Source organism: Protomyctophum parallelum (assembly GCF_964188405.1).
Source record: "Protomyctophum parallelum genome assembly, chromosome: 20".
In the NCBI taxonomy this organism is placed as follows: Eukaryota; Metazoa; Chordata; class Actinopteri; order Myctophiformes; family Myctophidae; genus Protomyctophum; species Protomyctophum parallelum.
The window spans coordinates 26,967,272-26,979,485 of record NC_139718.1 but is presented as its reverse complement, the minus strand read 5'-3'; the positions used below and the strand labels follow the sequence as shown (position 1 = coordinate 26,979,485).

Below are 12,214 nucleotides of genomic sequence, written 5' to 3'. Positions count from 1 at the left end.
CATAGCCGAAAACCGTCTGTTTTCACTTTGGCCCAGAATAGGGATGCTAGAGTTACCAACAATATTGAATCAAGTTTTAAGTCATTCAGACCGACTGACTCACCATGAGCAAAGGCCTCCAGCACATCACCTCCTACGCCTGCCAGGCAGTCCTGGGGTGTGTGAGTAGGTGTGGACCCAGCAGAGGTGGACCTTATGGGCATGGGCATCGAGCAGCCTGCACCGTGGCTCGGGGAAGAATGAGGGGAACCTCCTGACTGGGACTGAAATGTACAAACATTGTTACCAGTTAAAGAGCAACTTCACATTAAACCCTGTTATTTTTGTTGCAAAATGGCATTTAGAGTAACAGGGAAATTATTATTTATTGCAATCAACTGTTTATTCTAACAAATCACATCAAATCGACATTCTGTGTTGAAAACATTAACCGTTTCCGTGCTTTGAATGGATTACTCCAGGTTAATGTCGCTGCCATATCGGACATACGCGACTTTTGTTTTATGTGTTTAATCCGCCGTAATGTAATAAATAAAAATAAAATCCTTCTTCGCCGCGGAGAAAGAGACTAGATGCATTTGTTTTGACGGAGAAACCGGAAATCGTCACATGCTGTGGGCTGCTAGGGCTTCTGGGAAATTGAGGCCAATGCAAACGAATGGGGTTCAACGCCTCATGGAGGAGGGTCCTGTGCTGCGTCTTCCGGGTGTACCAAGATGGCGGGTGGTGCTGCCGTTCATAACAAACGGGGGGAGCTTTTTTCGCTCGATTTTCGCGGATTAAAAGCCCACATAATTCAGCGTATGCTCTAAAGGTAATACAACAATCTCGGCAGTGAAGGGGGGTTGATTAAAAGTCTGGTAAATCGTTTTCCGCAGTCAAACTGTTAAAAAGCAGTGATGTTGCAATGTACCGTGTTGGTATTGATGTACCATCTCAGTGTTTGTATTAAACACACTAACTAAACTGATCTAGTCTAGCACGCAGCGATTTAGTCCCTGTAGAATTCCGACATTTTCTGTTAACATATACGTTACACATTTGTAGCCGTCTCACATTCACAACCATTGTACTGTAGCATCAGCCACTTGACAAACATGGCCTAAACGTTTGTATGGTTTATTTATGAGATAGGACTAGTTAGGAGAATGTAGAGACAGGAAACCTATAGGGCAGAAAAAGAATAGACAATACTAGATACTAGAGTCTTCTGTGTGCTAACTGGCTGAGCCACCAGGCACCCCACATGACCAAAATGTTTTGACCTTACCAGAACTCAGTCGTTGCCTTAGCTTGTAGACAATCAGGGTCAAGATCATTGACCCTGTCACACTGAACAACCCAGGACAGTCACGATGAATGATTTTTCCACGTTAATATGCTTTGGAAATTTTTATCTAGGACGACATAGTGTGTGCTCACCTTAAAGGATGCTCCTGTAGATGTAAACAAAATAATGTTACCAGACTGTTCTCAACTGATCAGAACCTTTTTATTTACTGTAGGGGACTAGGGGTTTACAGTCATAACAGCTAAAAAGTATGTACAATCACAGTTAACCGTTGCACCCTGGCTGTACCTGCACACAGAGGTCAGATAATCAATTCTGAGTTGAATCACCACTAAATCACCACAAAGTCAGTAATGAGGGGACACCACAACTTATTTCGGGAATTGCGGGAACTTACTGCCTCTCAAAAGTGACTTTTATTAAAGCAAATATACACACATGTGGCACTTAACCCCTTAAAAGGATGGGGAAATAAAGCAGTAATCCAAATGTAACTTGGTAACTTTACACCGACTGCCTGAGCAGCAGCTCACCATCCATACACTGTCCATCTATAGTGCACCTTTTCTGTGTCCAGATTGGTAATGAGAACCATGTGTGGGCGAGAGGCTGGGGGGTGTGCTGAGTAGGGTGCTATAGCTTGCAGAGAAAAGGGGCACTGTGTGCACGCCTGGTAGTGGGGTAGGACCCAGGCCTGTGGCATGGAGCCAGGCAGCAGATGGCCAGCCAGACTGCAGTCACATTAGACGGGAGGTTGTTAGCGTTGATGAAAGGAACAGGTCTCTGACATTTCGGGCAAAGAAAAACACAAATCTTGACAAACCACGCACACCGTAGGCCTGAGAAAAACCTGTTTTTTAAAGGTCATAATCTCGCATTTAAGCTCGGTCAATGACTTAGAACGACAGCAATGTAATGCTGAGACAGCCTGAAATGAGAGGATTTCATTTTCGGTAGATAGTGGATTCCTAACATTATGTTTTCATAAGATTTATACCATGTGAAAACATGCTGTATAATATCTTATAACATTCACGTCATGCATTCATTTATATGAAGAGCTAGGAAAGTATTGCAATTCTACACACTATGTGAATCGTCTGTGTAAAGATGGTAGTGTAAAGATGGAAGTACTAAGTGCTGTGATGTCAGCCAATTATTGCGCCTCGCAAACTGAATTAAGGGCCACTTACTGCCTGCTTTTGCTCTTCATCCTATTAGCCAGCCAAAGGTAAGCAGAGAGAGAGAGAGCGAGAGAGAGTGAGAGAGAGCGAGAGAGAGTGAGAGAGAGCGAGAGACAGAGCGAGAGAGAGAGATAGACAGAGAGAGAGAGATAGACAGAGAGACAGAGAGAGACAGAGAGAGAGAGACAGACAGACAGAGAGAGAGAGATAGACAGACAGACAGAGAGAGAGAGATAGACAGAGAGAGAGAGAGAGAGAGAGAGAGAGAGAGAGAGAGAAGAGAGAGAACAGGAAGAGTGAAAGCAACATAATTAAAGCAGTGAAAGATGGCAGACAGCTTTTCTGCATGCACAGTTACTTTGAAGAGACTACAAGGGATACCTTGGTTGTATTTGTATCTAAATTGTACTCCGCCAGGAGATCCATGCATTCGTACCTGTGTGTATGTGTGTAGTGCCTGTGTCTGTCCACAGCTACTAAACTTCCATACTACTAGGCCAATCAGCATTATATTGTATTATTCAAATCGGTCAACGACATCTACTGTACATCTTTTTGTTGTATTATCCTATATTAGAATTGGCTAATGGGAGGTCGGGCGGACCACGGCCATGTTACTCTGACTCAGAAATAACCATAAACAAACGGTTGTCCAGAGCCACAGATTCAACTGCTATGCCCATACCGACTGACTTCAAACTCAAGCATCGGCAAGGCTCAAGGGAGTGCGGTGTTCTCCGTCGAGTAATTCCAATAAGAGGTTGTACAGAACCACCAATATGTCCATATATAGGCAATTAGGCATAATATGCCTAACTGAATATTCTGAATATTCATATTATTATATGAATATTCAGTTGTTCAGAATCGCCGATCCAACTGATATGCCCATTATATATGTCATATACTGATGACATAGGGGATCTCCATATACAGTATGGGCGTAAAGGGGACAAGGACTGACAGATACAGAGATCTCCATATAAGGGACACATGTATAGACAGACAGATACAGAGATCACTATAGGCTATGGGCACTATGAGCACAAAAGGGACACAGACAGACAGATACAGAGATCTCTATAGGCTATGGGCACTATGAGCACAAAAGGGACACATAGACAGACAGATACAGAGATCTCTATAGGCTATGGGCACTATGAGCACAAAAGGGACACAGCGAATACTCTGACAAAGCCCCCAATACCCATACTCGGACGGATCTGCAGTGTGAGTCTTTGACACGCAATTTAAAGTTCTGATGTTTGCCAATGCATGCATGCGCCACAACTAATTTAGCCAACTACAGCCAGGTCTTAAAAGCACAAACATGTACAGCTGCTGAACAAGCAAACTGTAGGTGAAAAGAACATGTTTTGTGTGTTTTGATCAGGACATCCCTACTGAATTTAATGTTAAATATGTTATGCATGCATATGGGTTGAAAATCCATTTGCATCCATGTCTTTTTTTTCTCTCTCTCCATCGCATGCACATGAATGTGACACACGCACACACAGGACTCTCCTGAAAATATGCTGGCATGATGGTTGGCCACCTTTCAGATATACTAGTGTAGAGTGTACATCTCAACCTGACCTACATGCCATTCATGTACAGTTGTCAACTTGTGTAGCTCTTATGTCAATGACATTACAGTGCTTACTTCCTGTTGCAAAGGACTCGCAAAGTGACTGAGGGGCAGTAAAAAACAACACATTTCAAAATGATACAATGATACAAACCTAACCGCAGTATATGACATTAACAATCAGACTTACAGATACATTTGAATGACGGCACAGTACAGAAAGATGTAGAAAGGTATGAGAGAGAGCGGGTGGAAGACAGCAGGGACTATGAAGAACTGGTAATCACATGCCGCTCTATTGTTGCATGTTATTATATCCATTAACCAGTGGTAGAGTCGATGAAGAAAAACCCTCCATGTTGAGCGCTCCTCAGCTCCGACCGTGCAGGGCGGGTCTCTAACTCGCTTTTTTTGATCGCTTGACAATTAAAAATGTTTTTCATAATGTCGGAAATGCATCCATAGAGTTTTGTCCCAAATGAGCTTCCGTTTAAAGCAAGCAGCCGATAGACCCTTCGTCCCTGCTCAGAGCTACAGCACACTAGAGAATGACCTTTTTTTTGCCTCTACCAGTGGGATATTATCGTCTGATTACGGTAAGAAAACAACAGGGTATGCCTCCTGGCGTAGATTTGCACTCTACTGAGCGCACCTTTCAGTAGTGTAAACTTTTGATCTCACTTTGCGTCCTTTTATTATGTTATGAGGCCTTGGTTTTGAGCCAGTTTCAAATGGCCGTAACAGTGTCACACATAGGGATGTAACCTTTTTACCTGTAATGACTTACATAGTGAAACTGAGATGCACAGCTATGTCGAAATATCCCTTTAAAGTCACTTGTGTCAATTAAATGAACACTAAATTAATTTATCAACTTACTGGCTTTAAAACTATTGCATTCTACATAGTCATACATCATTCATTAGCATCAACTGCAACATACAGTGAAACTAAACTGCAAATTAACAATTTGATTGTGACACACACCCCCTGTGTGTGTTTACTATCAGAAGCTCTGAATGTCTCTCCATATTTCATCATAAGGCACTGTCTCTAACTGGTACTCACTGAATATAACTGATTAATAATCTGTTGTATGAGTGACGACACGGTCGTAAGATAAAGTATAAATTAGGCTTTTGAGACGCCTGTGTTCTCACCTTGAGCAGCCTCATGAGCCCCTCCAGTTGCACCATGAGCTCCCGTCTGCTCTCCTGCAAGGCCGACATGCGTCTCTCCAACTCGTCTTTCCTGTGTCTGTGGCCAAAGAGGGTGGACAACTAAAGATTATGTTTTCATAATCAATTAATCTTCTGTCAGTCACTCATTTTCTTTGACCAGACCACATATACAGTATGCAGGTCTATGAATAACTGTCCACTTAGTTAAACCCTAGAATCCATATTCCTAGGGGAACATTTACCAAAAATAGTAGATCTACAAGCTCACAATGTGCCGCAAAAGCTTGTAGATTAGCTGTTTACTGTGAAGCAATTTGGTGTAGAGAGGAAAATCATACCACGTATAAACAGAATACAAAGGTCTATTGACCACACCATCCTATTTAAATGGGCATTACAAACACTCGATGTATTGTAATTATTATACTGACTTGTATACGTTTGTAGGCTCACAGTATCCCAGCATCTTCAACAACCACTATCTGGATCGTAACTTTCAGTATCCTGTGATCCCCAGTTGTCTGTCAATTTAACACCACCAAATATTGTCATTGTCTCCACCAGGCCGAAGGCATGGGGAGAGAGTATGTTTTGCACTCCGTCCATCCGTCCGTGTGTCTGTGTGTCTGTCCGTCTGTGAACAGCTAATCATCGTTAACCCGGTCGATGCCAAATTTTTCACACACACTCCCTGGATGCCAACGATGAACCTCTGCCCCAGAATTTCCAGAACGGCCGGTTATAGCGCCACCAGGAGGCCGCTTTGTGCAAAACACGTTTTTGGACAGTACACATACAGATTTTGTCCAAACATCACGCAAATTGGTATACAGTCTCTCTAGAGCCATTAAACGAAACGGGTCTTTCAGATTTCTCAGACTCCATCCTGATTGGCTAAGATTGGCTTCCAAAGTTAGCAGGAGTGCTCAGTTTCAAACAAGATACTGCAAATCATGAACACATCGTGTGATTTCCGTGAAATTGTGCACTCACATTCCCACTAGGCCGAGGAAGAAATGCCACGTGAACATTTTCAACTCAGCCTCATGGTGGCGCTATAACTGGCCGAAAAGTGTTTTTACCTCCAACTGCACAGATCTGTCTAAAACTTTGTATGCACACTCCCTAGAGGCCAAGGAAAAACCTTTGCCTGCAATTTTTCACATCTGCTCTTTATAGCGCCACCAGGAGGCCAACATATGTAAAACACATTTTCTAACTCCTTCATTTTCTAACTACTCCTTCAGATTTTATCCAAATTTCACGCAAATCGGTACACATGCTCTCCATAGTCATGTGATCAAGACGGGTTTGTTTGATTTCTCATAATACAGTTTTCAAATCAGCCTCATGGTGGCGCTACAACAGGCCATGCCGCGTCTCTCTCTCTCTCTCTCACACACACACACACACACACACACACACACACACACACACAGTCACACATACAAAACATGATTATATTACTCCTAAACATTTTGCCAAACATCACACACACTCCGATCCTTCTAGTTTTCTGTGAGTTTGGTCACAATGCTTGGTGGCTGTCTCTTTGGTGAGGACAAAACTGACTCATCAGTTCCCTCTGGTGTTCATGGGATGTACTCCAATTTGAGAGTGAGAATTGCAACAGTCAGAGCAGTACTGCTCTCCTGTCTTATCTGCCCGGTGTCCTGGTATCACACTCTCACAAGACTCACAAACATCTGCTGCTTCTGACTATCTCTGCTCCTCTATACCCTGGGGCTCGCGCAAAGCAATATCTGGGCAGTCCAGCCAGCCATCCAAACACCAAACCCAATCCAACTCCTCTAATTTGCAATCAGAACATTAGATTGATAATATTTCCTTCTCCAAGCTCTGAAATCCTCTCCAGGCTGGGCAGAGAGGGAATGTCACACTTGAAAACTGGCTCAATGAGTCAGATAAGGCCCTTTTAAATGCTCTTCAATAACAACTGAGAGTTTTTCGCCACTGTGCCTCAGCCAACACAGGATGATCTGATCCTGATGATCACTGGAGGACTTGCATCAGTGCATGCCATCATATACAAAATAATTACACCACCAAAGTAGAACAGAGAATTGAATAACCATGAGAGAAAAAGAAGAAAGGGATCAATTAACGTGCGCTTCAGTGATTCTCTTATAATGTACTCTTGAATTACTTCATATCTCTGAATGGATCACATGGAAACTTGAAAAAGATAAAACATAATCACATGAATTAACTAACTGTCATTCATGGTAGAAAGTGATGCCACTTTTTGGCTCTATCCAGGCTTGAGACCAAGATCCCTGTGTATTTTGCCTGCAGACCGATAACATTCTATGAAGCCAATTCAAAGCACAGTCTATAATTAGAACGACTGTAGCTCTACCAGAGGAATGTATTTTGCTGACACAAATACAAGAACCCTTGAATAGTTTAGCTGCTTGATTACCTCGAGCTCAGTGGCCACCAGCTCAGTGGCCTTGTGGTTAGAGTGTCTGCCCTGAGACTGGGAGGTCGGGGTTCAATCCCCGGCCGGGTCATACCAAAGACTCAAAATGGGACCCAGTGCCTCCCTGCTTGGCACTCAGCATCAAGGGTTGGATTGGGGGTAAGTCCCTGCGACATACTAGCGTCATGTCCAGGGGGTGTACTTGTACATCAAGTAACCTCACGCTACAGAAACAGGAGATAGGCTCCTGCCCTATGGGCCTCATGGCTCGGCAAGGCTACTTTACTTACTTGATTACCTCGATACACCCCACTCCCTGTTGTTCACCAATCAAAAGAAACACTGCCATGCTGGGCCAAACTATGGAATTCCAAATGTTTCTGTCAGTTATCAGTGTGGGGGTAAACTAAGCCACTGGTTTCTTCAGACAAAAGGCATAGTATTTTGCAGAACATATATATAGTAGGCTATATCACTAGTCAATACCAGGGGTTGTGCACAACTTTTTGTCAATTCATGTAATGTTTTATATTGTATATATCATCAATATTGTAAAGCACTTTTAGATGCATTCTATGCATTAAAGGTGCCATACAATTTTACAAATACAATTTATTATAGTATTAACCATATATTCTACCTGAGGAGCCGTAGTTCAGCCAGGAGGGTAGGATTCTGTTGGGCTTTTTCTGGCGTGGGCTGGGAGGCCTGTTCGTGCTCCAAGCGCAGCCTCTGGATCTCCTGTAGGATCTCCCTGAGGAGCCCCAAGATACAACAAACATCAGCAACACACTAGACCTAACTGTAATAACTACGAGTCATCATTTGTTTTAGATCTCTGGAGAAAAAAAGTGAGTATTTAGAAGAACTGACACTGTGATTCCCACTGAGGAAAAATTGGGGAATCCCTATTGGAACCCACCATGTAGACTACTTCAATATGTCTGTAAATATAATGTAACAGACAGTTGGAAAGCTGACAGAGAGACAGCACATGGGATGCACAGGAAAGAAGACCAGCAGAGCTAGGTTTATAGAGATTGGGGGGTATCACCCCTGCACCTCAGGCGAGATTTGCACTATGATACACAATTTGCAGCATCCCACCTGTTCTTATTCTCTAGCTCGGCAATCAGCTGTCTTTGCTGCTTGTTGGCGTCAAAGTTGAAACTCAGATCTGTTGGAGGACATTGTTGCTGAAAGACAAAGTTATCATAAAAATGTAATTGAAGAATAGAAGAGTATAGAAGTCAAACCCCACATGCTATTGTTGACAACAATAATGAAACATTTAATGAATGTCCTAGAGCAGGGGTCAGCAACCTAAGATGTTGAAAGAGCAATTTTCGACCAAAAATAAATTCAAAATCTATCTGGAGCCGCAAAGAAAATGACGCATTATAATGCAGCATGCCAAGCTTTATTATCTCCCGGGTTGCAACAAAACTAGCAGAATTTAGCATGCTTTCCCTGGAAATGTCTTTCAACGTTACTTTTTTTGTTGTTTGATAGCTTCTCACTGCAGATTAAACATACAGGCAGTCAATCTGCATTGGCTGTGAAGGCAAAAGCCTCTGTCCACGAACTGTTAAATCCTCTGTTTTTCGTCGGCTATCTTTATTTCTCTCCCTGTAGAAGCCATAGCGTAGCAGCCTCACACACCCACCGGTTTGTTTATAATAGACACCTGGCTGGCACGGCACTGAGTGTGTCGCATGCTGTGACGCAAATTTTAGTTTAGTTAAGTTTTCCAATTTTGTAAAAATGTGTAGAATAAATATTAAGAATGATTGTCACGTTTGGCCTCCTACAGAAACCATAAATGAAAAATAATTTATTGCTACTTTTAATGCTACAGGGAGCCACTAGGGGTGTGCTCTAGAGCCGCATGCGGCTCTAGAGCCGCCTGTTGCAGACCCCTGTCCTAGAGGCTTCATAAATATTTTATATGTATAGGGGACGTTCACTCCTGTGATCTACCCGTTAATTTAACAATGAACAAGCTCAGTGTCAATATTGTGATGCCAATACAATAATTCTATTCTATTCTATAGGGGAAAAACATTATTATTTTTACCTTCTAGTTCTCAAAATGAGACAAACATCTCACATCTCTTTTCTTCCCCCTGAACTATCAAACCAAACAAGCAGAGAGATTTGCCTAATTTTCAAAATCTTGCCACGGTAGAAACAAGTTAAATTATCTCGCCCCATTGGCAGTTTTTAATTTTCACTTGTTGAAGATATTAAATAGAAATTCAGACTATGGCAACACAAGATTAAACATATAAGGATGAACTGTTTTTTGCAGTGTGGATTCATCCAGCTTTTGCATCAGTGTTGAAAAGTTCTCAAGCAAGACAGAAACAGTGCTCCGTTGTATGACATAGTATAAATCAGCCAACTTGTCAGAATGGTAAATGGAAATGCGGGTTGACTGAAGTGGACCACACAGGGCATTCTTGGAGCTCACTCACAGTGGAGTTGCCTGCTTCAGCTGCCAGTCGGGCAGCGTAGCGAGCGATGAGGCGGTGCTCTTCGTCTAGCCGGCTAGGACTCTCCAAGACACTGATGGAATAGACGGCAAGAAAACGTTACACACATACACACACACGTGTACACAATCTCATAGTTTTATGTCCCGTACATGTACAGTAAGAGGAATAAGGGTACTACTTATGAAGGGTTTAATTCATGGAATATTTTTAGAATGACTGAAATTCATCAGTGTGTTATTTCAGAAGTACAGACATTCCTATCCTCTGAGAGCACGGACCTTGATAAAGCCGATAGCTGATAACAGTAAATAGGCCTATATTAGTTTTACTAAAGATTTAGCAAAGTACAGTACATTTTCAGAGGGCAGATGTCTCATTGTGGAATTAAACTCTTCACTTGTACCCTCAATCTTTATTTTTACTAAGATAAACTTAAACTGAACTTCCCTTAAAGAATGCCATGTGATTATGACTGTGTGGTCATGGACTGACTATTGGATATTATGATTTGAGACGGGCATAAGAGATTACCAATGCAGTATGCCAAATGCATTGGCAGCTGTTCTGCCAATGATCATTCCCAATCCCCATCATTTTTATTAGTGGAAAACCCAAATATGCATGTGAGTGTGAATGGTACTGCGGTACATGAGTCATGGATGGATAGATGATGAGGAATATGGTTGCCCCTTTTTTGGTGAGTGGTCTGTAATGAGAAGTGAAGGAGAGTTGAAATGATGCTCGGCTCCCTGCCTGAATGCACGAGGAGCATGCAGGTGTGAGGGGTGATTTCACCCAACACCGCACGGCACAGCACTCTTGATCTGACTGGGGAGTGAGCAATGATTAAGCCCATTAAAACCCAATCTGGCTTCACAATTTAACTCTATCACTCTATATCTATGTTGCAAAAAATACCAATTTTGGGTGATTTCACAGATTTTCTTTTCTTCTTACACCAGCAACAGTGTATCTTATAATAAAGCCACAAAGATTCATTAGAAAATGTTTGTGTTTCAGTGAAAATTATAGAAATTAGATAGCTTACAGTACACACAAGTCAAATAATCTTATCTTGGTGGCAGGTTTCTTGCCACAGAAACAGACTCAACGCTCATTTTTTGCAGCACACAGCTTAATTCGTGGTCTAAACTCTAGAGGGTGCCGGAGGTCATCGTCGTAGATTAAAGTAATACATTACGGTACATCAGAGTCCTTCTCTGTTGCACATAATGTGAGTTAACCCTACAAGGGTCATTTGGATGTGGACTGCTCAGGCTATCTACATGCCTCTCTCTATGACTTTGATTCAGTGCCAAAGTTTCCTGGCAAATATCAGAATAAAGATATCACACAAGGATGCGTCACACTACACACGTGACATACTTCTGATTGTTTGTGACAATCACTGTCCAATGGTATCTTTCTTTATTCTAGGTGCTTGCACCAGTCTCCAGATGCATGCGTGAACTGTATAATATTAAATATTAACTAATATTATTGGCCTTCCTCCATTGACCTTGATACCCTACCTATACCAAGTCCATACCACCGGATTAGCTCAAACACTTGACTCACAATCAAATATGGTAAGAGTTGACATAATATAGATATACCAATGATATACAGTACCAATTAACATCATTATTTATTTCCAATGTTTAGATTGTTACAAAGCATATGACATCTAGGGCTGTATTTTGTGTGTCTTAAGTACCAGGTCTTATTACTTAACGTAAGACCTGGAGGCGTGATCAATGCCATTTGGCTATTCTGAGTGGCCAAAGAGCATTGACCACGCCTCCAGGTCTGCAAAATACAGCCCCTAGTATTTTAGGAGATAAGTCTCTGTTTACATTTTGGACATAATAGTATTGGCACGTACTATACTGATACAGCTACCACTTGAGTTAAAATATTTCATATCCAGTGACACCATTGGTTTAATACAGAAGTTAACTCTAAATTAAAAACTCATCCAGCTCCGACAGCGAATTAATTTTTTTCCCCTTTTTTATTTTTTATA

The 12,214-nt window shown here is 42.0% G+C and overlaps 1 protein-coding gene across 1 annotated transcript in view; it reads right to left on the bottom strand.

Moving 5' to 3' along the window:
* Window positions 1-12,214, bottom strand: part of dtnbb (dystrobrevin, beta b) — a 38,057-nt gene that overhangs the window by 1,793 nt on the left and 24,050 nt on the right. The window contains exons 11-16 of the mRNA XM_083792165.1: window positions 10,168-10,258; window positions 8,798-8,886; window positions 8,331-8,444; window positions 5,227-5,323; window positions 2,485-2,505; window positions 104-263 (exon numbers count right to left, since the gene is read on the bottom strand). Coding sequence (XP_083648291.1) covers window positions 104-263; window positions 2,485-2,505; window positions 5,227-5,323; window positions 8,331-8,444; window positions 8,798-8,886; window positions 10,168-10,258 — 572 coding nt within the window. The remainder of the gene's footprint in view (window positions 1-103; window positions 264-2,484; window positions 2,506-5,226; window positions 5,324-8,330; window positions 8,445-8,797; window positions 8,887-10,167; window positions 10,259-12,214) is intronic.